At 47.1% G+C, this 23,025-nt stretch overlaps 2 protein-coding genes and 1 pseudogene across 2 annotated transcripts; 1 reads left to right on the top strand and 2 right to left on the bottom strand.

Annotated features, from left to right (window-relative positions):
• Positions 1 to 3,444: 3,444 nt before the first annotated feature.
• Positions 3,445 to 13,042, bottom strand: LOC132528019 (serine protease 45-like). The gene is given in 6 exon segments (XM_060164036.1): positions 3,445 to 3,682; positions 4,017 to 4,176; positions 5,042 to 5,316; positions 5,825 to 5,972; positions 10,880 to 10,906; positions 12,946 to 13,042. Coding segments are annotated over 6 exon segments (945 nt in total).
• Positions 8,617 to 9,076, top strand: LOC132527377 (Purkinje cell protein 4-like protein 1; annotated as a pseudogene).
• Positions 13,043 to 17,156: 4,114 nt separating the features above from the next.
• Positions 17,157 to 22,625, bottom strand: LOC132527863 (putative serine protease 42). The gene is given in 8 exon segments (XM_060163903.1): positions 17,157 to 18,056; positions 19,824 to 19,996; positions 20,894 to 21,158; positions 21,697 to 21,757; positions 21,759 to 21,802; positions 21,804 to 21,879; positions 22,281 to 22,413; positions 22,598 to 22,625. Coding segments are annotated over 8 exon segments (882 nt in total). The 3' UTR covers positions 17,157 to 17,954.
• Between the last annotated feature and the right edge of the window lie 400 nt (positions 22,626 to 23,025).

Below are 23,025 nucleotides of genomic sequence, written 5' to 3'. Positions count from 1 at the left end.
TCAGGTGTTTTTTTGGAAAATACCTATGAAATAGACAAAAATTTGGCAATTTTAATCTTTAATAATTAGGAAATGTGAAAGAGTACACATGTAAATAATATTAAAAATAGGAAAGGAGCCATAGGTTCAAATTTTACGTATCAGTTAAAAATCTTTAAATCTAAGCTAAATTGATTTATTTTACTAAAATTAATGCAAAAAGAGGTGGGAAACCCAACTAAGCCAATAACTATGAAAGTTTTTTTTTTAAATAGTCAAAGATTTGTCCCCTAAAAAAGGCATCAGGCCCAGTAAGTTTTATGTGCACAATCTACCAAACGTAAGGAACAGATAATGCTGGTGTTATATAAACTGCTCTAGGGCACAGGAAAAGACTAGAAAGCTCCTCAACATGTTTTAAGATGCTAGCATAGCAATGGCACCAAGGGTGGAACAGAAAGGAAAATTGTAGGCCAATCCAATATTGGAACAAAAATTCTAAACAAAACGGAAGAAATTTAATCCAGAGTGTATTACAGGATTTACCTAAGAAATCTACCGGAGATCTAGTCATGTGTTTCACTAAGTACACAAATTAAATAAGAATAATCATCTTAACAGTTCACAACTGTGTCACCTGGGCCCAAAACAGTGCCTGACACAGAGGAAATTCCAAGTATCTGGGGAATGAATGAAAGAATGAAGTCAGGGTCAGTACATGTACCCTCACCATTATTGCTACTATTTCATATTGTGCTGGAGTCTCCAGCAATGAGATAGCAAAAGAAATAAATGGTGTGACTTTCAAAAAGGACAAGAGGGAGCTGTCACCATTTTAGGTGATGTGATTACCCCAAAATAAGCCAAGAGAATCAACTGAAAAACTACTGAATTTAATACACAGTTTTGCAAGATGACCAGGAATCAAGATCACTGTTTTTTTTTAAATCCATCAACAGCTTTAAAATACCTAATATGCAGAATTAGAAAAAGTGTAATGGGAAAAGATACCACCCATAACAGACATAATCAAAATCTGTAAACTACTTAGAAACAAACTCAATGGTTTTCCAGACATCCATGAATAGAAGAGCTGAATGAATAGAGACATATACCATATTCCTGGTTAGGAACTCAACACTGTAAAAATGACGGTTCTCCCCAAATTATTCTGTGTATTTAATTTCAGTTAAAATACCAATAACATTTTTAATGAAAACCGACAAACTGATTCTAAAGTTTATATGGAAGGCAAACTTTGTAGATTAGGCAATTTTTTTTTTTTTAAAGAAGAGGAGAGCTTTTGCTACCATTTAACAAAACATAACATGAAGCTGATTGAAACAGTACAGCACTAGCCCAGGGACAGACAAACAGATTAGTGGGAAATAATAAAGGTTTCAAAACCACACCCACAAATATATTAGGATTTCATTATTATAAATGTGGACATTCAAATCAGCAGGAAAGGATGGACTCTATAAGAAATAATGTCAACCAAGTTGGTTCTCCAGTTGAAAACAGAGTTAGCGCCTGACTCACACTATATATAACAGAAATTTCAAAAGGATTACAGTTACACATAAAAAATAAATTTATCAAAATATTAAAAGAAATATGTGAAGATAGTTTTATAATCTGGAGATGGAGAAGGCCAAGTTAAGCAAGCCACAAAATCCATAAAGAAAGTAAACACTGACTGACTTCATTCAATAATAATTTTTAAAGTCTTTACAGGAAAATTACCCATATATTCCACATATTTGTAACAGATAAGTGACAACAACTGGAGAAAATATTTGTAAAATAATTGACAAAAGCTTAATATTCAGAAAAGATAAAGACCTTCCATGAGAAAAAGATAAACAACCTAATTTCTAAAATAAGCATATGAACGGGGGATTTACTAGTGAAAAGGTAAACCTTTTTTTCAATAAACACATGAAAAGACATTTTTCCAATCAAGAAAATGCAAATTAAAACAGCAATGATATAACTTTCTACCATTGGATGGGCAAAATTTTTGAAGATTAATAATACCCATTTTTAGCAAAAAGGAGAAGCGTTCATTCTTGTATACGGTAGGTGTGAATGTATACTGGTTCAGCTTTTGGGAGGAGTAAATTATATTCATCCAAAATTACTAAATTTGTGTCTACTCTGATGGTCCTCCCCTGAATCCACTCCTAGGAAGACCGCTGCAGAAATGCTTCAGACTGTGCTCTCCCCCACCCCACCCCCGAGCACGCAGGAATATGCTCATGGCAGCACTGTCACAATGCTGACAAGTCAGAAACAGCCTAAAACCTGGTGCTGGTTAAATAACATACATTACATCCACACAGTACACATGCAATAATGTAAAATTATGAATAGCTCTAGGTACTGACATAGGTTTTCAAGGCATATAGTTTTTTTAATGTAGGTTATTAATAATACATATATAAGATTCTACTTATTTAAAAAACCATAAAGATATTTTATTTAAGGATGCCAACAATGATTACTTCTGGGGAGGGGAGCAGCATTGGTGGTGGGGGTGAATGAGCAAGGGAGAATCTTTACATGTATTTCTGAATTTTTTTGGTAAATCACAACAAAAATTCAGACATTGCTTTTAATTGTTTTTAATTTTTAAAAAATGTAGGGGGGGGCTTCCCTGGTGGTGCAGTGGTTGAGAGTCCACCTGCCGATGCAGGGGACACGGGTTCGTGCCCCGGTCCGGGAAGATCCCACATGCCACGGAGCGGCTGGGCCCGTGAGCCATGGCCGCTGAGCCTGTGCGTCCGGAGCCTGTGCTCCGCGACGGGAGAGGCCACAACAGTGAGAGGCCCATGTACCGCAAAAAAAAAAAAAAAAAAAAAAAATGTAGGAGGGGAACTTTTATAATCAGTATTTTTTTTTTAATGCCATTTTTTAAAAAAAAAGAAAGCTGATTTTGGAGCACGATATGTGGGTCCTTCCTACTGTCACCTACAGTGCATGTCTCAACTGCTCTCTTACAGCATGCCCAATTTCCAGTTGAGGAAACTGATGCCTCAGGCCCAGGCCCTTTCCCAAAGTCCTAGCACAAGTGATATAGCAAAAACCATCAGTCCCCACTCTGGGGAGCGTGCTGGCAGAATTAATTCCAGGAGGCCTTACCCACGCACCAACCCCCAACTCCCAGGGGCCACCCAGAAAAGAGAACAGAGCCAGCTCATGTTTGCACAGATATAATCCCTGCTATCCTGGTCCCCAATTCCAAAGCCCTTCTAGGCCACAATTTCCTTCTCCTGGTCACTCAAAGCCTAGTCATCCACCACATCCTCCCCACTAGGAGGTCAAAGCAGGACCCAGTCTCCCAGGGGCCACTCTTTTCCCACCTTGATCTTTGTTGATTACAGCAGACCCATGACCTTGGTCTAACCTTGATCTGGCCCCATTTGGCAAAGGCAAAGCACAGAGAAGAAAGGAGAAGGGAGATCAGGGGCCCATCTGGGGCTGCAGCAGCCAGGACAGGAGTAGGAGCCAGGAGGAGGTGCAGAGGACTGAGAGAACCCCATTGCTTATTTGCTTCTTGATCCATTTGCTGTATTTGGTGATACGGGTGTACACTCCTGGATTATGTACTTGGGCTCAGGCCTTTTCCCAGGACAACACCCCAGCAAGAATCCATCTATCCTCGACTTCACAAGCCAACGGACCCCCAGGGTCCCCCCTAGGCAAAGAGAGAGGAGTGATGGAGGCTCTGGACCCAGCTGGGACCCAAGGGATTGGGGGACCCAGAATGCCCACCCTCTGAGTTCTGCTTGGAAGCTTCTTTCATTCCTTGAGGATCTCACTACCTGGAGTCCTCCTTCACTCCTCAGTTGGGGATCCCATCCCAGAATATCAGGCAAAATCAAAGTCACGGGGAAGGCAGATGGGAGCAGAGCACTACCTGATGATGATGACAAAGAGGGAGGCCAAGCAAACCTCCCCCTGGGGAAATGCCCCCCACCTGGGGTCATCCCAACCGAAGGAGAGCTGCCAGAACCTCCCAGAAACTCACATAGCACAAGTTTTCTCCATAATTGGTGGCACAGATCATGTCCCCCAGGACAAGGGGGACAACGCGGGGGATGAGGGACTTCTTGTGGTAAATCCGGTCACAAATCTTGTTGCCCATGATAAACACCTCGGCCTCCCACAACTCTGGGGTCAGTGTGGAGTTGGCTGTGGAGGAGTCCAGTGGGGTGAGAACTGACTCCTCACTCTACTCAGCCCTGCCTATTCCCAGGGTCTCGTCACCTCCATCCTCAGGACTCAGCCACACCCCTTCACACCTCCATGCCCTCCTTCACTTGGCCCTTCCCCCTGTGGTGTGGACCATGTCGGGCAAGCACCTTGCCCTCTAAGGCTCTATTTCAGGATCCCTTTCTCTGGGAATCTTTTGCTCCTGAACCAAGCAGGCTACAATCCAAGTTTCAATGCAACCACTCAGAAATTGAGAGCCCACCCCCATGCTGCTTCTCTCCAGCCTCTGAACTCTATACTGGCTGTGCCCTCTGCCACCTGATTGACATTTGCTCTTCCTTCAGGCATCTCAGGCAGACTCTGCCAGAGCTCATTCCAGATCCCTCCCGACTTGCTCTCAAGATCACCTGACAAAGTCTTTGCCTCTTTCCTTGTTAATCTGTGCTTCCACCCATACTCAGTTATGAGTTCCCTAGAGGCAGGGCATGCATTACCAGTGACAAGGGTTTGGCGTGTGGCAGATGCCTGAACATCGAAGTTTCTCAGATGAACAAATCAGTGAGTGAGTGAATTTATGAATCCCTGACTCTGAGCTTCCGTAAGAGGCAAATGATCAGGTTTTCCTAGGACTAAATGAAGTGCCCATAGCACATGCAATGGTGTAAACCATGGCAACAGTTCCCATGTGAGGAGCAATCCTAACACATCCAAAGAACCAGGGGCCAGAGGTAACAGCCACAAGCTTCCTGAGAGGCACCATGAGGGGGCTCATCAGGAGAGGCCCCAAAGGAAAGGAGTGTACCCTCTGGGGTACCACATGTCACCCCGACCCCATCCTCCTCACCTGAGAAGCGCTGTTTAACCTGGCCCCAGCCAGTCACCCAGCACTGCGTCCCAACCTTCAGGTTGTAGTTGGGCTCCGGGAGGCAGATGGGCTGCACGTACTTGCTGACGACGACAGGAGTGTGAAGCTGGAGGAGGGCAACATCACCCGCGATGAAGTTCTGGCCCCAGTACTTGGGGTGCGTAATGAGGTCCCTCACAGGGATCAAGAGGGCCCTCGTGGAGTCCGTGGGCTTCAGCTTGAAGGTGCCGAGAATCACTGAATACTCTTTTGTGCTACAGGAGACACAGAGCCCCACCTGGTAGATGTCAGGTTCTCAAGCAACACTATGCTCCTACCTCCGCCAAGGACGCTCCCCTTAGCAGAAGTCCTGCCTGATTTGCCCTGCTCACTCCATCCTGCTCATCTACCCAGGGGGCCCTCGGAGTCAGAGATATGACTGCCTCCTCATTCATCAGTCAAGCTGATTCAAGTGGCCTGGTCTATGTGCTGTGGATTTGAGTGTGCAGCTATTAGCATGCACACGTGTTCTAATGTGTGTGAGGGGTGGGGTGTATACGGGGTGCATGCGGTTGCCCTGGTCAGGATATAGTCTTTGTTGCTTGGGGCTCCTGCCCAAGCTCAGTCCCCGGCCTCTGTGAGATCATGAGCATGACTCTTCCCTGTTCTGGACATCCCTTCCCACTCTGCCCCACGTCCCCCACTGCCACGTTGTTTCATAGAGGAAATGAGGAGTCTAGGCTGGGCCCGCTGCAGCCCTGGGTCTCCGTGGGCCACACTCACCCTTGGATGCAGTGGGCAGCAGTCACTACCCAGTCGAGATCAATGAGGGCTCCTCCACACACATGCTCATTTTCCACTCGGAGGCTCACCTCCCAGGGCCAATGGCGGGTCACGTCCAAATTCTTCGGCCACCAGGGTTTGCCACAAGCTTCAGGAACAAGCGTGACAGGGAGATACAGTGGCCGCATAGAGAAGGATAAGAACGACTGTGACCAAGATGCCCTCCAGGGTAATTTGCATGAGGCTGTAAACTTGGAGGCTTGCTTCCATTTCAAAGAAGGGGAGACCGAAGGTGAGAGAAGAGCAGTGGCCTGCCCAAAGGCACTGAGCTGACAGAAAGTGACAATGACAGAGATAAAAAGCATCAAGACAGAAACACAGAGATATGACAGGAGGAGGAGAGAGATACTGAGACACACAGGGAGCAAGCAGCACAGAACCTCAAAACAAGGGAGAAGCATAGAAGGAGCCCCAGGACAGGAAATGTATTTTCTTGTGTCAGGGTAAGTCCCTAGGCCACGTTCCTGAAAGGCTATAAAGCTTTCTGCATCTCCTAGATGCAAAAGGACTCTGTCCCCACACTACTCAGAGTCAAGAAAAGCTCCAGACTTCTAGGTCAGAAGTCTTTACACAGACCATTCAAGTAAAAATCCCAGCATGGAGCCAACAGAGGCCTCCCACTCTGTGTAACAGCTGACACACTATCAGTTTGCAAGTAGTTCCAACAATCAAGTTGTATGACTGCATGAATATGAACACAGATGCAGAAATTGTAAATAAAATATTAGTCAATATTATATTTTTTAAAATTATGCACCATGATCATGTAGAGATTGTCCTGGGGTACAAGGGTGGTCCCACAATGGAAGCGGTCTCTGTGTATTCCCCACATAAACAGTTATTTTTCTCTAAAAGAACTGTGCTTTTCTCAATAGACACAGAAAAAGGTATTTGAAAAAATCAACACAGATTTACGACTAAAAAACAAAACACTCTTAGCAAACTGGGAACAGAAAGAAAATACTTATTTATACAAGTTATATGCCACAAACCTACAGCAAACATCATATAACATTAAGAAACAGGCCAAAAATTTATACTTTCTGAAGCCAGGAATAATGATACTTTGTGGGAGGACAAAGGAAGTAACTGGGAGGACATAAGAGAGCTTCTGGGTGCTGGTACTGCTCTACTTTCTGACCTCGGTGGAGACTGCACAGGTGCGTTCACTGTGTGATAATTTCTTGAGCTGGACACATAATTTGTGCACTTTTTTGTGTATGTATATAATACTTCAGTAACTGACTTTGAAATCAATAATATTTCTCTATGCCAACCAACCTGAGTATAGCACAACTATATTCAAAATAAGATACAGTTTATAGCTAAAAATTATAAAATACCCTGGAATTAAAGTATCCAACACTAAGCAAAATTTTTGCAGTAATACATTTTAAACTCTAATGAAGGACACTGAAAATGACTGGCATAAATGGAGAAAGATCTATTGCTTTTAAATAGAATAACTAAATATTTCAGGTGTAATTCTTCCTAAAATTAATCTATAAAGTTACTTACCCAGTTAGAATTTTTAAGAAATTTGATAAACTTACTCTAAAATTGAAATAGAAATACAAAGGTCCATAAATAGTTCCATCTTTGACAAAGCAAAGAAGGGACACTTGTCCTAGCAGATATTAAGGCACACATCAAAGCCATAGTGACAAAAACAGTGTGGTATTGACAAGGACAGACAAGTGGACCAAAAAAAAAAGGAATAGAGAGCTTGAGATTGTTTCAGAGAATACAGGAACTTAATGTAAATAAAGGAGCCACCACAATCAGTGAGTAAAGGATGGATTGTTGAGTAGATGGTGCTGGGAAAACTCGCTCACTATAAAAGAAATAAGAAAAACAAAACTGGATTCCTCTCTAGTAGTACTTGAAGACCTAAACGTGAAAGGTAAAACCATAAAGTTAACAGCCAACCATGTGGCATGGGGTGGGAAAAGACTCTTTAAACAAAACCTCAAACCACAATCCATAAAGCATTAAACTGATTAACTTGATTACATCAAAATCAAGGATTTTTGACCCCAGGAACAAAGTTAACTGTCAGATGACAGATTAGGAGGTAATATTTACAATATCTAAAATCAATACAAGACTTTTATTAGGAATATACAAGGAACTCCAGGAAATCAACAAGAAAAAAGAATAGACAATATGCAAAGGATAAAGACAGTCAATTTATTAGAAGAGGAAACTCAAGAAGCCAACAGCACATTGAGACATGCTCAAACTCATTAGTAATGAGAAAAATGTCAGTTAAACTAGGAAGTCGGCCTTTTCTCACCTTCTGAGATGGCCCACACTCTGTCTGGGGAGTGTGTTTCTCTCTAAATAAATCCACTTCTTACCTATCACTTTGTCTCTCACTGAATTCTTTCTGCAATGAGACATCAAGAACCTGAGCTTCATTAAGTCCTGAAACCAGCGCTGTTTACAATAGCCAAGTCATGGAAGCAACCTAAATGTCCATCGACAGATGAATGGATAAAGATGTGGTACATATATACAATGGAATATTACTCAGCCATTAAAAAGAATGAAATAATGCCATTTGCAGCAACATGGATGGACCTGGAGATTATCATACTGAGTGAAAAAGGAAGACGTTTTATTTATAAGCAAGTCAAGAGAATTGATTGTGAAGATTCCTGAGGAGGAGAAAAGGGGAATGGGATCTAAAGCTCAAGTGTAAGGACAAGACATCATCTGAATGCTGATAAATGCCCTGGAAGGAGCTTAACACCAAAACATCCCCAGCAACCAACCAGGTAGCTGGCCCAGAGGAAAAGGGGAGAGCTGGCAATGCCAAGAAGGCTGAGGAGGAGGAGGAGATTGACATTGATCTGACAGCACCAGAAACAGAGAAGGCTGCCCTTGCTATTTAGGGCAAGTTCCAGCGATTCCAGAAAAAGAAAAAGGATCCCAGTTCCTGAATAACCAGCCTTACCCTTCACCTTGCTCCCTTCCCTCCCCTTCTCCACAGCTCTGACTCCCATGTATCTTTGTCTCTTTGTCCCTCAAGCTTCTCATTGAGGCAAGTTCAACACTTATACATTATTTTCTCTGGCCCCTCACGCCATCGCAGCTGCAGAGGCACAAGGAACACAGGAAAGATGAAGAATTCAACAGGCAGCCACTTGCTTAAGGGTGAAACATTTTCTCCTTGGGATACAGCTCCTTGATCAGTACCTGTGCCTGCCCTATGAGGTTGAAGAGCAAGAGGATTTGAGGTTGAGAGAGGGACCCCTGACAATGTGGGAGTGAGGGAAAAGCCTTCAGAGTAGGGTGCCCGAGGGTGGGGCATATGCCCTGTTCCACTCGTTACAACATTCACACTTCAGGTAGCATTTTTTACCTTCACATCCTTCTCATCAGGACCTCAACTTCCCTCCTATGAGCTAAGCCACAGTGGGGACTGGAGCCTCCCTTTCCCCTGGGCAGACCTAAATCAAACTGCTCCCATGTTAGTGCATGCTCAGTAGATTAGTTCCAAGGAAGGCCGACTGGGACTGGTAGAGACAAGGAAAAGTTTCCTTCATCGTCTAGTCTAGAACCATAAGGGGCAGAAGTGGAAGAGGTTCAAGGGGCCACAGGCAGGGAAATGGGAAGATTTGGGAAGGAAATCGCCAGTTGATTTGGGAAGAAAAGAAAAATGAAGGAGGAGGAGATATCTAAGGACACAAGTTACTGCTGGTAAAGGTGTACCATATGAAGGATTCTTGGGGCTTTGTTAACCTGCCTACCTCTAACCCCTCATACCTAGCCACCCTCAGAGGCCACAAAAACCAAGTGACCCTTGTAGCTCTCACCTGCCCCACTGTGGAGTCAGAGCAGAAGTGGAACAGCCACTCTATGTGATTTTAGCATGTTTAATAATTATGAAAGCAATAAACAAAATCCTCAAGTGGGAAAAAAAAACAAAAAACTAAGAAGTCATTTTTTTGTCTATTAGATAGGCAAAAAATGTAAAAGCTGGATCATGCCAAGGGGTGGGAGGTCTGTAGCAATATATACACCTTCACAAACTGCTGGTAGGAATGCAGAGGGCTGACTCAACTGGAATATGGGCGATATATTAAAATATGCTATCAATGTAAATTTTTGAAACTGATAACTTATACTGTGGTTATCTAAGAGAATATTCTTAGAAAACACACACCAGAGTATTTAAAGAGCCATGCTGTATGTTACCCTCAACTGATTCTGAAAAAAATTTTGTGTGTGTGCATGTTCCTTGTACTATTTTTGCAGTCTTTTTTGTAAGTTTAAAATTATTTCCAAATAAAATGTTTTTTTAAATGGGACTGAATGAAAAGAGGAGGAAACAGAAGGAGATCTAGAGAACATGCTATTTGCGTAAGTTAGAAATACATGCACACAAAACCACAATATGTATTTTTACAAAAACACACACAAACAGAAAGATACACATCAAATATACAAGAAAGGCTGGGAGAAGGGTGAAGAGGGGGAATAGGGGTGGGGCATGGACACAAGCAGAAATAACTAACTTAACCAAACAATCCATAACAAATTAGGGTGCACCTGTGACAAAGGAAGCCCGCGAACAAGCAGGAGCAACCCAACCCTCCACCCCTGAGGTCTAAGGAAAATGACAGGAAGACCCCAGAAGACACTGCCACAGGGCCCAAGAGGCTCCATTTGCAAATGAACAGTTTAGAGCTCAAAATGTTTCTATGTGGAAAGGGATCTGCATCAGCCTCCTGGACATGTTCCCTGATGGGATGCAGCCTGGGTTCAACTTTAAGAGGTTCTGCATTCCCACAGGAGGCCCAAATACTCTTTTAATGTGCACTGTTGAGTCTGTACGTCCTGAACAGCACAGGTTGTTCTTTAGAAGGCAGGCCATTTAGACTGAATTTCTGTTCCTATAGACCCAGAAACATTATCTCTGTGACCCTCTTCAGAACATACCCTCCCAGGATCCAAGCTTTTCTTGAAGCAGGGGCTCACCTCACCCACCTGGTTTGGTGTTGTCTCCTTTGTAACCTGGAGGAGAAAGGGGGACAGAGATGAAGTAAGAGGTTGTAACAGGATGACAGTGAAGAGGTGCATTCTTCATTAATTAGTTCATTCATTCATTCACCAAGTATTTCCCCACCTCCCACTCTGTTCCCAGCCTGGAGCCCAAGGCCAGGGGGCTGGGGGCAGGGCGCAGGGGTGTACAGAGGTGTATCAGACAGATACATCCTGTATTTGCCCTTGAAGAGCAGGTTGCCCAGCAGAGGAGACATAAGTAAACACACAATCACCCATGTGCGATCAATGTGGGGACAAGGCCACAGGTGTCAGGTAAGCCCAGAAGAAGTGGTGGACAGGGAGGCTTCTAGGAAGAGGGGTTATTGTGCCACATCTTAAGGATGAGAAGGTAAAACAGGAATGAAAAGTGATGACATTCCTTATGAAAGAAACACCATGGTGTAAGCTGGAGACTCCAGAGGATAAAGGGCAAGGCCCACGATGACAAGAAATGATGCCCGGGGAAGAAAGTCAGGGGTCATCACGAGTGCCTTCATAAGCCAGGCCAAGAAGCCTGAGTGAGACACTCTGGGAGGAGGGAGGCCAATGGAGGTGTGACATGGTCAGACTTGTATTGTGAAGGCAGTATGGAGAATAGATAGGAAGGTGACAAGACTGAACGCAGTAAGATCCCACCATAGGCTCTGCAGAACCCAGGCAAGAAATGAGGGCTGAATGAAGAAGTGGCAGTGAGAACACACTTAGTGAGCTGGATGTGGGACTGAGGGAGAAGGCTGAATCTAGGATGACCCCCCAGTTTCTGATTTTAGAGAAGAGTGACTACTATCCACTGAGTAAGAGAACCCAGTTTATAGGAAGAAGAGGGCCTCAACTTTGGAACCCAAGGAGTTGAGATGGCTCTAGGTCATCCAGGTACAGATGTCCAGTAGGTGGCTGCACATCCATGCACATTGTTTTGCGAGGCAGCATCACATACATGGCAGCTCAATGCCCAGAGCAAGTGAGCTCACCCAGGGAGCAGTGAAGAAGGAACCCAGACAGCATCTTAGGGAACACCAATACGTCAGGGATGAACAGAGCATGGGTGGCCTGGGAGGGACACAGAAGGGCAAGGGAGTCACCCTGAGGTAGAGGAGAATTAGGAGGCATGGCCTGAGAGAAGCCAAGGGCCTAGAGAAAATGAAAAAAGAGGGAGGAGCAGAAAGGTTAGGGATGTTAGGACAGAGGCATGCCAGGAATGGGCTAAGGGTTAAGTGAAAAGTGAGGAAGCACCTGAAGGAAACATGAAGTGAAAACTTATTTTGAGAAATGTGGCAGCGAGGGGAAGAGATAGGGTGAAGAAACACAGCAAATAGAAAGGGAGAGGATAGAGATCGATGAGAGCACAGGAAGGGCCCAGAGTCCAGAGCAGGGGTGAGCAGCCTGACCTTGAACAGGAGGTCTGTCTCTGATTCCTAAGGAAAGGGGAGCGGGTGGCACTGAGCTGTCAGGTTTGGAGGGGTCCCCGGGCTGAGGGAGTCAAGGGGACAGCGCCTGAAGGCATGCGTTTCCTGAGGGAAGGAAGCCGCTGCTAGAGAGGCACCCTCGGTAGGAGCTGAGGGTCTGGGAAGCAAGTGAGGTGAGGAACATTCGTCTAAGTGTTTGGAGACCATGAGTTTGGCCCGGACCGCCTACCCGGAGCGGGGTCTCCAGCACTGCCCTGCTGCGTGGGAAGATGAGCCCTGAGGATGCCGTCAAGAGGGTGGTTCGGGTCTCAGCCGCGACATCCACGCCTCCAGGAGGAAACGCTGGGATGCCCCTCGCACCACAAGGCCCCAGGAGGCTACAGGGCTGGTGGGTCTCAGGGCGGAAGCTGAGAGCGCGGGAGTCTGGGATCCCCGGAACCGCCCTGGGAGATGCCCGGAGGGGTAGCAGAGGAGAAGGGGCTGCGGGTGGGCGCCGCGAGGCCTGTCCCGGCCTCGAGTGTGGGTTTTGGCGGGGGGGGTGGGGTGGCGGCGTCGGGGAAGACGGACCCAGAACGGAGCGGCGCAGAGCAGGCGCCGCCTCACCGGAGTTCAGCAGCATCAGCACCAGGAGGTGGCAGCTCCAGCCCGAGGGCCTCGAGGCTGCAGGCCCAGCGCTGAGGCAGGTCAACGATGCGGCCATGAGGCCCCTGAGGCGTCCGCTAGCGGCAGCAGGGACGGCTCGCAGTAGCCCCGGACGCCGCGACTACGTCTCCCGCACGTGACGCACGTGACGGAGTTCCGGCACGTGACAGCCCCTCCGGCACGTGACAGCCCCTCCGGCACGTGATGACGTCGCGGACCTGTGACGGTGCCCCTGGAACGCTGAACGTTCCTCTGCACTTACCCACCTCGTGCGGGTTCCTTGAAGATGACTGCAGAGCCCGGGGCTTGTCATTGCCTCTGTGGTGGCCAGTCCCATGGAAGTACCCCCAAGTGCCTTAAGTGGGTGACTGTCCCCCAAAACCTGGCCGGTGAAGGCACATCCAAATCCCTGGACTAGTGTTGGCACCTTGTCGCCCAGCCTCTGATCATAACCTTGTTTCCCTGGGCTTCGTGCACGGGAGAGCTTCATAATTTACATTGATTTGAGAATCTGAAAAGGTGTAGAAAGCACAAGGAAAGAACAGTAAGGCTAGGGAATCAGGGAGGATGTCTTTACAAAAGTGACATTTAAGCTGGACCTAAGATGAACAAAGAGTCTTGGGGGAGAACTCAAAGGAAAGGCATTTATCTTCTTCCACGAACCGTCAGTGGGATGGTGGAAACTGAAAGAAATAGTGGCAAAAACCACCATTTCTTGGGCTTTCACAGGGTTTTTGTAGAAGAATGTGGTCTTTGGATCTGCTCAGTGTGTCCAAGATTGGGAGCTGACAACCAAGATTCCTGCTGCTCCTGTCCAGTGTGAGGGATCCAGATCTGGGGACCACATTCCCCACCCTAGCATCTAAAGTGGTCCAGATGATGAGTTGCACCAATAGGAGGTGAGGAGAGGTTACAGATGCCACTTCCATGCCAAGGCAGTAGAGAGGAGGTTCACTTCTCTACTTGTGTTAATGCAGAGCAATGGTTCTCCAAGTGTGGTCTGCAGAGCAGCACCAGCATCACCTGGGAACTTGTTAGAGTTGTACATTCTCAGGACCCACCCCAGACTTATAGGATTGAAAACTCTGGGAGTAGAATCAGTGATCTGTAGTTTAAAAAGCCCTCCAGGGAATTCTGAGGTAGGGAAGCATGAACCACAGGGTTGAGTGGAGCTATAAGATGGAGAAAAGCCACCTGCTGATCAAGAACACCTGATAGGGATGATACAGGAACAAGAAGTTAAATTTATTTTTAACCCATAAATACTCAGTGGCTTCTTTTTTAAAAATTTATTTTATTGAAGTATAGTCGATTTACAATGTTGTGCTAGTTTCTACAGTACAGCAAAGTGATTCAGTTATATACGTATAGATATTCTTTTTCACATTCTTTTCCATTATGGTTTATCACAGTATATTGAATATAGTTCCCTGTGCTATACAATAGGACCTTATTGTTTATCCATTCTATATATAATAGCTGGCATCTGCTAATCCCAAACTCCCACTCCATCCTTCCCCCTCCCCACCTGGGCAACCACAAGTCTGTTCTCTATGTCTGTGAGCCTGTTTCTGTTTCGTAGATAAGTTCATTTGTGTCATATTTTAGATTCCACATATAACTGATATCATATGGTATTTGTCTTTCTCTTTCTGACTTACTTCACTTAGTATGATAACCTCTAGGTCCAACCTCTAGGTCCATCCATTGCTGCAAATGGCATTGTTCCATTCTTTTTTATGGCTGAATGGTATTCCTTTATATATATGTACCACATCTTTATCCATTCATCTGTCAATGGATATTTAGGTTGTTTCCATGTCTTGGCTATTGTGAATAGTGCTGCTCGTAACATAGGGGGTGCGTGTATCTTTTTTTTTTTGGCTGCATTGGGTCTTCATTGCTGCACGCAGGCTTTCTCTAGTTGCAGCGAGAGGAGGCTACTCTTCGTTGCGGTGCACGGGCTTCTCATTGTGGTGGTTTGTCTTGTTGCAGAGCACAGGCTCTAGGCGCACGGGCTTCAGTAGTTGTGGTACGTGGGCTCAGTAGTTGTGGCTCATGGGCTCTAGAGCACAGGCTCAGTAGTTGCGGCACACGGGTTTAGTTGCTCCATTTCATGTGGGATCTTTCCGGACCAGGGATCGAACCCATGTCCCCTGCAATGGCAGGCGGATTCTTAACCACTGTGCCACCAGGGAAGTCCGCATGTATCTTTCTGAATTATAGTTTTGTCCAGATATATGTCCAGAAGTGGGAGTGCTGAATGATATGGTAACTCTATTTTTAGCTTTTTGAGGAATCTCCATACTGTTTTCCATAGTGGCTGCACCAATTTACATTCCCACCAACAGTGTAGGAGGGTTCCCTTTTCTCTACACCCTCTCCAGCATTTGTTATTTGTAGATTTTTTGATGATCGCCATTCTGGCTGGTGTGAGGTGATACCTCATTGTAGTTCTGATTTGCACTTCTATACTAATTAGTGATGTTGAGCATCTTTTCATGTGCCTGTTGGCCATCTGTATGTCTTCTTTGGAGAAATGTCTATTTAGGTCTTCTGCCCGTTTTTCGATTGGGTTGTTCGTTTTTTTGCTGTTGAGTTGTATGAGCTGTTTTTATATTTTTGTAATTAAGCCCTTGTCAGTCGCATCATTTCCAAATATATTCTCCCAGTCACTAGGTCCTCTTTTCCTTTGTTTATGGTTTCCTTTGCTGTACAAAAGCTTGTAAATTTGATTAGGTCCCATTTGTTTATTTTTGTTTTTATTTCTATTGCCTTGGGAGACTGACCTAAGTAAAAGTTGGTATGATTTATGTCAGAAAGTTTTGCCTATTTTCTCTTCTAGGAGTTTTATGGTGTCATGTCTTATATTTAAGTCTTTAAGCCATATTTTAAAAGATTTATTATTTAATTTATTTATTTTTGGCCTCGTCAGGTCTTAGTTGTGGTACATGGGATCTTTGTTGAGGTATGTGGGATCTTTCACAGCAGCACGTAGGCTTCTCTCTAGTTGTGGCACACAGGCTCCAAGGAATGTGGGCTCTGTAGTTGTGGTGTGTGGGTTCCAGAGTGCATGGGCTCTCTGTAGTTTGTGGCACACAGGCTCTCTAGTTGAAGCACGCAAGCTCGGTAGTTGTGGCGCAAGGGCTTAGTTGCCCCACTGCATGTGGGATCTTAGTTCCCTGACCAGGGATCGAACCCACATCTCCTGCATTGGAAGGCGGATTCTTTACACTGGACTACCAGGGAAGTCCCCTTTAAGCCATTTTGCGTTTATTTTTGTGTATAGTGTGAGGGTGTGTTCTAACTTCATTGATTTACATGCGGCTGTCCAACTTTCCCAACACAACTTGCTGAAGAGACTCTTTCCCATTGTATATTCTTGCCTCTTTTGTCGAAGAATAATTGAACATACATGTGTGGGTTTGTTTCTGGGCTCTCTATACTGTTCCATTGATCCATATGTCTCTTTTTGTGCCCCTACCACACTGTTTTGATTTTCAGTGGCTTCTTAAAGCAGCTGGCTCGATACTTATTAATAGACTGTATTTCATGTAAGTTCCCAGTCTCTCAACCCCAGCCTTCCTCGGGCAACACATGAGACAGACTGCACTCTGAAGCCCATGGATATCTGGGAGCTGAAATGCTGACCCCTGGAAGGGCAGGTGACAGGAGATTGAGAGGGAATAAATCACCAGCAAGACACAGAGACTCTGGGATACTCTGTCCTAGAAAAATGGTAAAGAGCCAGTACCTAATACAGGGAATTTCTCATATAATTCTCCCTGTGGAAATGCAATCTTTGGTAAGGGTGGAGGTGAGCAGCAAGTAGAAGCAGGGGAGGAGGAATAATATTGCTCATGCCCTAATTTTACTTACTCCTAGTTCCAGTCTATCTTGATTCTCTACTCTGAGCTATAAAGGCTACGAAATTAGGCTACAAATCTCCCCGCAGACATGCTGATGACTATAACAGGAGTACAGGGAGCAGGACCCAGCTGGCTAAAACCATCCTTAGACTCACAAATGAGCAGGTTTAGACTCACCTCTCCCTCTAGGGCTTAATAAGAACCATGAATAGTTTCTAAGCCAAATGAGAAAACTGCTTTCTACAGAGCATGTTATATGCAACCCCACGGTCCCAAGGAGAGCAGACCATAAGAACACAAAAGAACAAACCAAACATTTATTCAGTTGACATCAGAAATCTCCATACTCCATAACTGCCTCAACACAACTTGGGGTGAGCCTGAATGTGGCCACTGGAGCACTGGGAAGGGGGTTCCTAGACTGAGTTGCCCCAGCAAGGCTTGTGTGGCAGACGCTGGACATTCACAGATGCATCCGCACTGGGCAGCCGGGGACCTTCTCCCAACCCAGACAGCTGAGTCAGATGTGGACATGGTGATGCCTCCTCACTCTCTCCCAACAATCACCAAGTGGACTGGTTTGATAAAGTGTCAGGTCTAACACTGTTTCACCGGTGATGATGTCCCTTCTTTGCTAGATGTTCTCCAAGATGTGGCCGAAGCATCATGAAGCATCACCTGGCAGGTCACTGGCCATCCAGTTGGGATGGTTTCACCGACTTGTTTCCAGCATGTGGAGCACAGTCATGGTGTAGGTGTGGATGAGTCCGGTTCCTTGAGCACCAGACTGGAAAACTCCCAGGGTTCCTTTCTTGCTGCCACTCTCTGTCATGTGGATCTCCACAGGGTCAGTGAATCCCAAACAGGTTTGAGGAAAGTGCATTGAGTAGGAGTGGAAGGTCAGATGCACGGCTAGTGTGAGACTCAGAAACAGGAGGGAGCGTGGGCCAGGGTGATCACGGGGTCACCAGGATGCCCAGAGGCAGCACCAGACACAGCGTTAGGATAAAGAACCCTGCTGTCCACAAGAGGACACCTTAATGATGTGATCAATGACCCAGTCTTTGTAGTAACTAACTTCTGTATAAACTGCAGGCAATTCTATGTGACCACAGTGTGACCACAGTGAACACCCCAGCTCACAATCCCCCCCTGGACCCATGAGTCAGTAAACTGACAGACCAGGGGACCTCCAGAATCTCCCTGGAGAAAAAGAAGAAACAAACACAGGAATGGAAGGGGATCATCATCAGAGCAGGCTGATTGCTAGCAAGGCACTAGGGAGATAGGCACCTAGGTCCTTTCCCAGGTACCCACCAGGCCCAGGTTTCTGTGAATGAGATTTGAGAGTTGGAAACTTTAACACCATCTGAGAAATACTACTCCTTCCCAGGTGCTCAGGGACCACAGGAGCTATAAAGCCAGTAAGCCCTGTACATCAGTCCTGCCAGGATATACTCAAATTCTCTTTCAGTGACCCTAATCCTTCACTGCCTGACCCCTTCCCCATGACCCTCCCCAAACCTCCCAACAGCCAGCAACTAAAGGGGCATCCCCTGGCACTGTGTGCAGCTTCCAGAGCCCCTCTCCAACTCTAAGGTCAGAGTCAATTCCCACTAGTCAGTCCTAGGCCTCCACAGTGGTAAAATACTTTGAGTATCATTTCTGCATGGGGACTCAAAATCATCACATCTACCCTGAAATCTCTCCCTGCCCCTAAACCCACATAGCCAATAGCATCCTCTCACCAGTTCCTCCTCTCTCCAAACACAACCAGTCATGCTAAACCCCACCTCACACACGCTGCACACCCTTTCCCAAAACTGTTCTGGTGGCCCCCCATCTACCAGCTCAGTCAGAAACTCAGAGTCCTCCTCAAGCTCTCCCTCACCCGCACCCTCACAGGCAGTCAGTCACCAAGAACTGATGACTCAACCTCAAACACAACCCCTTCACCTCCCCACCAGCCCAGGTCCTGCCTGGGGCTCAACACCATTGCCTACATGGTGAAAACAAACTCCTGGCCTACAGTCCTGCATGGACAGGAACGTGAAACATAGCACAGCATTGCAGGCCACACATATTCTGATTCCAATCACCTTCTCTGGCCATATATATATATATATATATATATATATATATATATATTTTGTGTGTGTGTGTGGTACGCGGGCCTCTCACCATTGTGGCCTCTCCCGTTGCGGAGCACAGGCTCTGGACGCCCAGGCTCAGCGGCCATGGCTCATGGGCCCAGCCGCTCTGCGGCATGTGGGATCTTCCTGGACCAGGGCACGAACCCGTGTCCCCTGCATCAGCAGGCGGACTCTCAACCACTGCGCCACCAGGGAAGCCCCTCTGGCCATATTTGCCACCTCATTGCTCCAGACCTGAAACACATTCCCTAAACATGACACGTTCTTCAGAACTCTGAGCCTCTGTACTTGCTGTTCCCTCTCCCAACAGTGATGGTCTCCTCTTTCCAGGACTCAAATACTCATCCTCTAAGACCTGGCTCAGATGCCCCCTGCTCAGAAAGGCTGCTTGGCGCAAAGGGAAGACTGTGGGCCCAGGCACTCCCAGGGGGACCTTGAGCTTAGGTCTTGTAGGGACCACATCTGTATAATAATATGTATAATTATGCTGCAGGGTTGTGAGCTGGGTAACTTAGCTAATGTGGGTGAATGCTCACACTGGCACAGTAAGTCGCCATAGAGGGAACTCAATTATAGGAACTTACATTATTATCATCATCACCCCCAACTTCACCACACCCTGGCAGCACGCCCAGGATGCGAGGGCTGCTCCCTATTGAAGGAACGGGCCAGGCCAGCTCAGGGGCATCCTGAGGGGTTCTCCCCTGAATCTCCTTAACTAAAGGCTGAAAGAGGAGGTGGCAAATAACCCAGGCCCTGCCACTGGGGAATGAGGAAACTTTGACGGGACAACCTCAATGCGGAGGTGGCAAGAGACCCATGAACTTAACTGACAAGAATCGTTTCCTATACTATTATAGCCACACAGCATTCCTTCCAGTACTACATCCTTATCTGCTGGCATGGCCTTCTGGATCATCCCATTACATTCTTCATAGTAGATGATATATTGGTCTATCTCCCAGAGAAAGACCGAGACAAATGGGCCACCTACAAGCAAAGAAACTCAGCAGTGGGTAGATCTGCACAGGCGGACAGTAAGCCTCCAAACACCTTGAATCCCCCTTGAAGAAGGCAGCACAGAGGATATTGTCCCCATTTGACAGCGGAGGAAACTGAAGCCCAAAGCTGACATGGGGAGAAGAGAAGGTAGGAACCAAAACCAGGACAAGAGAAGGAAGAACAGATCAGGACAGGAAGAGGCGAGGCCTTACCAGCCTGAGAAATGATAACCACGCATCTGTCACTCTGTGCATCAATAGTAATAATGAAAGGTGTCCGGTGCATCAGCAAAGTGTCTTTACTTTAAAGCAGAATCACAGACTCTCAGACAGGTAGTACCCAAAGGAACAATCCAGCCTCTTCCCAGAGACAGGAGGCCCTATAGCCTCACCAACTGGGGCCCACGGGCTCTGCCAACATTCCCAAGGACAGGAAAGTCCCTGGGCACCAAGGCAGGTACCTCCAGCGAGGGACAGCTCGGCCTGGCAGAGAGCTCATCACCCCCTGAGCAGAAATCCACCCTGGAGAGAACTCCAGATTATCTGGCTCTGTCCCCAGGGAACCTAAAAATGCCCCCAAACCAACCAGGCACAGTTCCCCACAAATCTGCAGGAGACTTCACCCATGTATTTCTTCTTCTCCTGAGCAGCTCTAGGTCCCAGGACTGGTGCCTTGCTTAAACGGCTGCCATCAAATATTTGTGTGGCAACAAAAGATCTCAACCAATTTCTGGGCTCAAGCCAACCGGGAACCATTAGCCTGGCTGCCCCCTAACCCACCTGCCAGGTGGTGTGCTTCCCTACCGCTCCCTTTAGTGTTGTTGCCTACTCCAGGGATAAGGCTGCCTCCCTCTGCCCAAGGTTACTTCCTGCCCCACAGTCTCACCGAATTCTTGTTGCTTGCCCCATCCAGTCACCCAGCACCTGGTCCCAGCTTCCACCTGGAAAGTCTTCTCAGGGATGCATATAGGCTGGATGACCCCAGTGAAATTTACAGGGTAGAAGAGCTGGAGAAGAGCAAGGTCATATTTAACAGTTCCACGTGTTGAGAACTGAGGGTGAACAACGACTCGGCTGATAGGAACCACCAACCCTGAGATTTCACCACAGACACTCCGATCTCCCATCATGACACTGCAGCGGTAACAGCTGTGGGAGGAGGACATGTCCCTCACACAGACCCTGGGAAGCATCCCTTGTGCCTTTCCACACATATCAGCTGTTTCCCAATGTGGCCCCAACCTCTCTCACCACTCTCGCTACGACCCTATCACCAAAAAACCCTCCTAATGACTCTCAAGATTGGCTTGCTCGCTAGAGGGGTGGGATGGGGAGGCTGGGAGGGAGGGAGACACAAGAGGGAAGAGATATGGGAACATATGTATATGTATAACTGATTTACTTTGTTATAAAGCAGAAACTAACACACCATTGTAAAGCAATTATACTCCAATAAAGATGTAAAAAAACAAAAAAATTGGTTTGCCCTCCCAAACAATTGGTTTTGTTCACCAAACTAGTATTCCTAGTAACAAGACTACCAGCGCAGAATCCCTCCCATTTTTATTGTGTGTGCTTTGGTTTGGGTTGGGTTTTTATCAACTTGCAGGGCAGCAGAAACTAGTGGGTATCTGAGGAGGGCAGGACTGACTCCAGAACTCTCACATCTCCACTTGTCATTACTCATCTTAAAATACAGTGGGCTGCAGTCAGCAGCCACTGAGCTGAGATGAGGGAACCTCCGCACACGTCTGCCACTGACCCTCAGGCTCACCTGCCAGGGCCACTTCCCTTCTTTCACTCTGATTTCCTCCCACGATTTTCAGGAACACTTGGCCACACGATGGGGTGAGGACAGGTAGCAAGGAGAACCTCAAAGAAACAGGCCCTGTCTCCCTGGAGCCCCTCGGACAGCCAAGAAGGCCATGTCCTCCTAGGCTCCAGGGCAGCGCTTCCAAGTCTGCAGGCCATGGACCCACAGACGAGGCACGTCTCCCTCAGGCTCCACAGCAGGGCTGCACTAATTCAGACCCCGATCCCCTCAGACTCCCAGGGAACACCGGCCCCCACCCTGACGCCTCAGCCCGCCCCTCCGGAAGGCCAATGCGAAGAGTCACCTGACCTAAACTCCACCAACTTGGGAGCTCCCGGAGCCCCAGGGGACCTGGGGTTCCCAGGGGCTCCCTGAGCCCCCTCCAGGGTTTGGCTGGTCCGCCGTGGGGTCCTCGAGGCCGCCTCCCGAGAGGGGTGAAGTGGGCAAGGACGTCGCTGACCCACCCGCTGGGGCCTCCCTGAGCCAGCGCTGAAGGAGCAGAAGCCAGACCAGGAGGCTGCAGGGGCTGCCCGGGGATGCCACGGGCTCGGCGACGGCCTCAGCGCTCTGCGTGCCCCTGCCCACGAAGTCTCCTGCCTGAGATTGCAGGGTTGTGCTCTCAGATCCTCACGCCAGACTGTGTCCAGCCAGAACACTGCCCAGGTCCGAGGGGTAAGGTACATCTGAGGAGACTGTCCTTGCTAGGAACCTTCCAATTTAACGTCGGCTCTAAAAGGCGGGCGCTTTCTGACGCCCCTGCCCTTCTTGGTGTGGTACCTGGCCTGGAGCTGGTGAGGATGGGCATCCTGGGAACTAGCTGAGGAGCCTTAATTCTCCATAACGGTTCCACAAGGCAGGGCCTCATTCACCAAACCTAGATTTGGGGGGAGGGGGACTACAGATGAAGTGGATGTGGGTTGGACAAAGGAGCTGGCTGCTATGCAATTTCAGTCACGGGGATGCCTGTAAAAATGAGCCACCACCAAAGAGACCCGCAGGTCAATCCATTCTTATTAGCTCTATGCACCGATGTCTATTTGTCTTTGTTGCATAAGTGCTTCTACCAGGCCTCTGCCTCTCTGGGTTTCATCATCCCTGTTGAAGTCAGGGGAAAAACAACAATAACAACTTTTGAGTTGCAGTACTTCCCACTTTTCCCCAGCCAAAAGAGGACAGCCAGTTACAGTGTTTTTCGAGGATATGGG

The sequence above is a fragment of the Lagenorhynchus albirostris genome, chromosome 10 (genome assembly GCF_949774975.1).
Source record: "Lagenorhynchus albirostris chromosome 10, mLagAlb1.1, whole genome shotgun sequence".
In the NCBI taxonomy this organism is placed as follows: Eukaryota; Metazoa; Chordata; class Mammalia; order Artiodactyla; family Delphinidae; genus Lagenorhynchus; species Lagenorhynchus albirostris.
The sequence above is the reverse complement of the archived record's forward strand: the minus strand, read 5'-3'. Positions and strand labels throughout refer to the sequence as shown.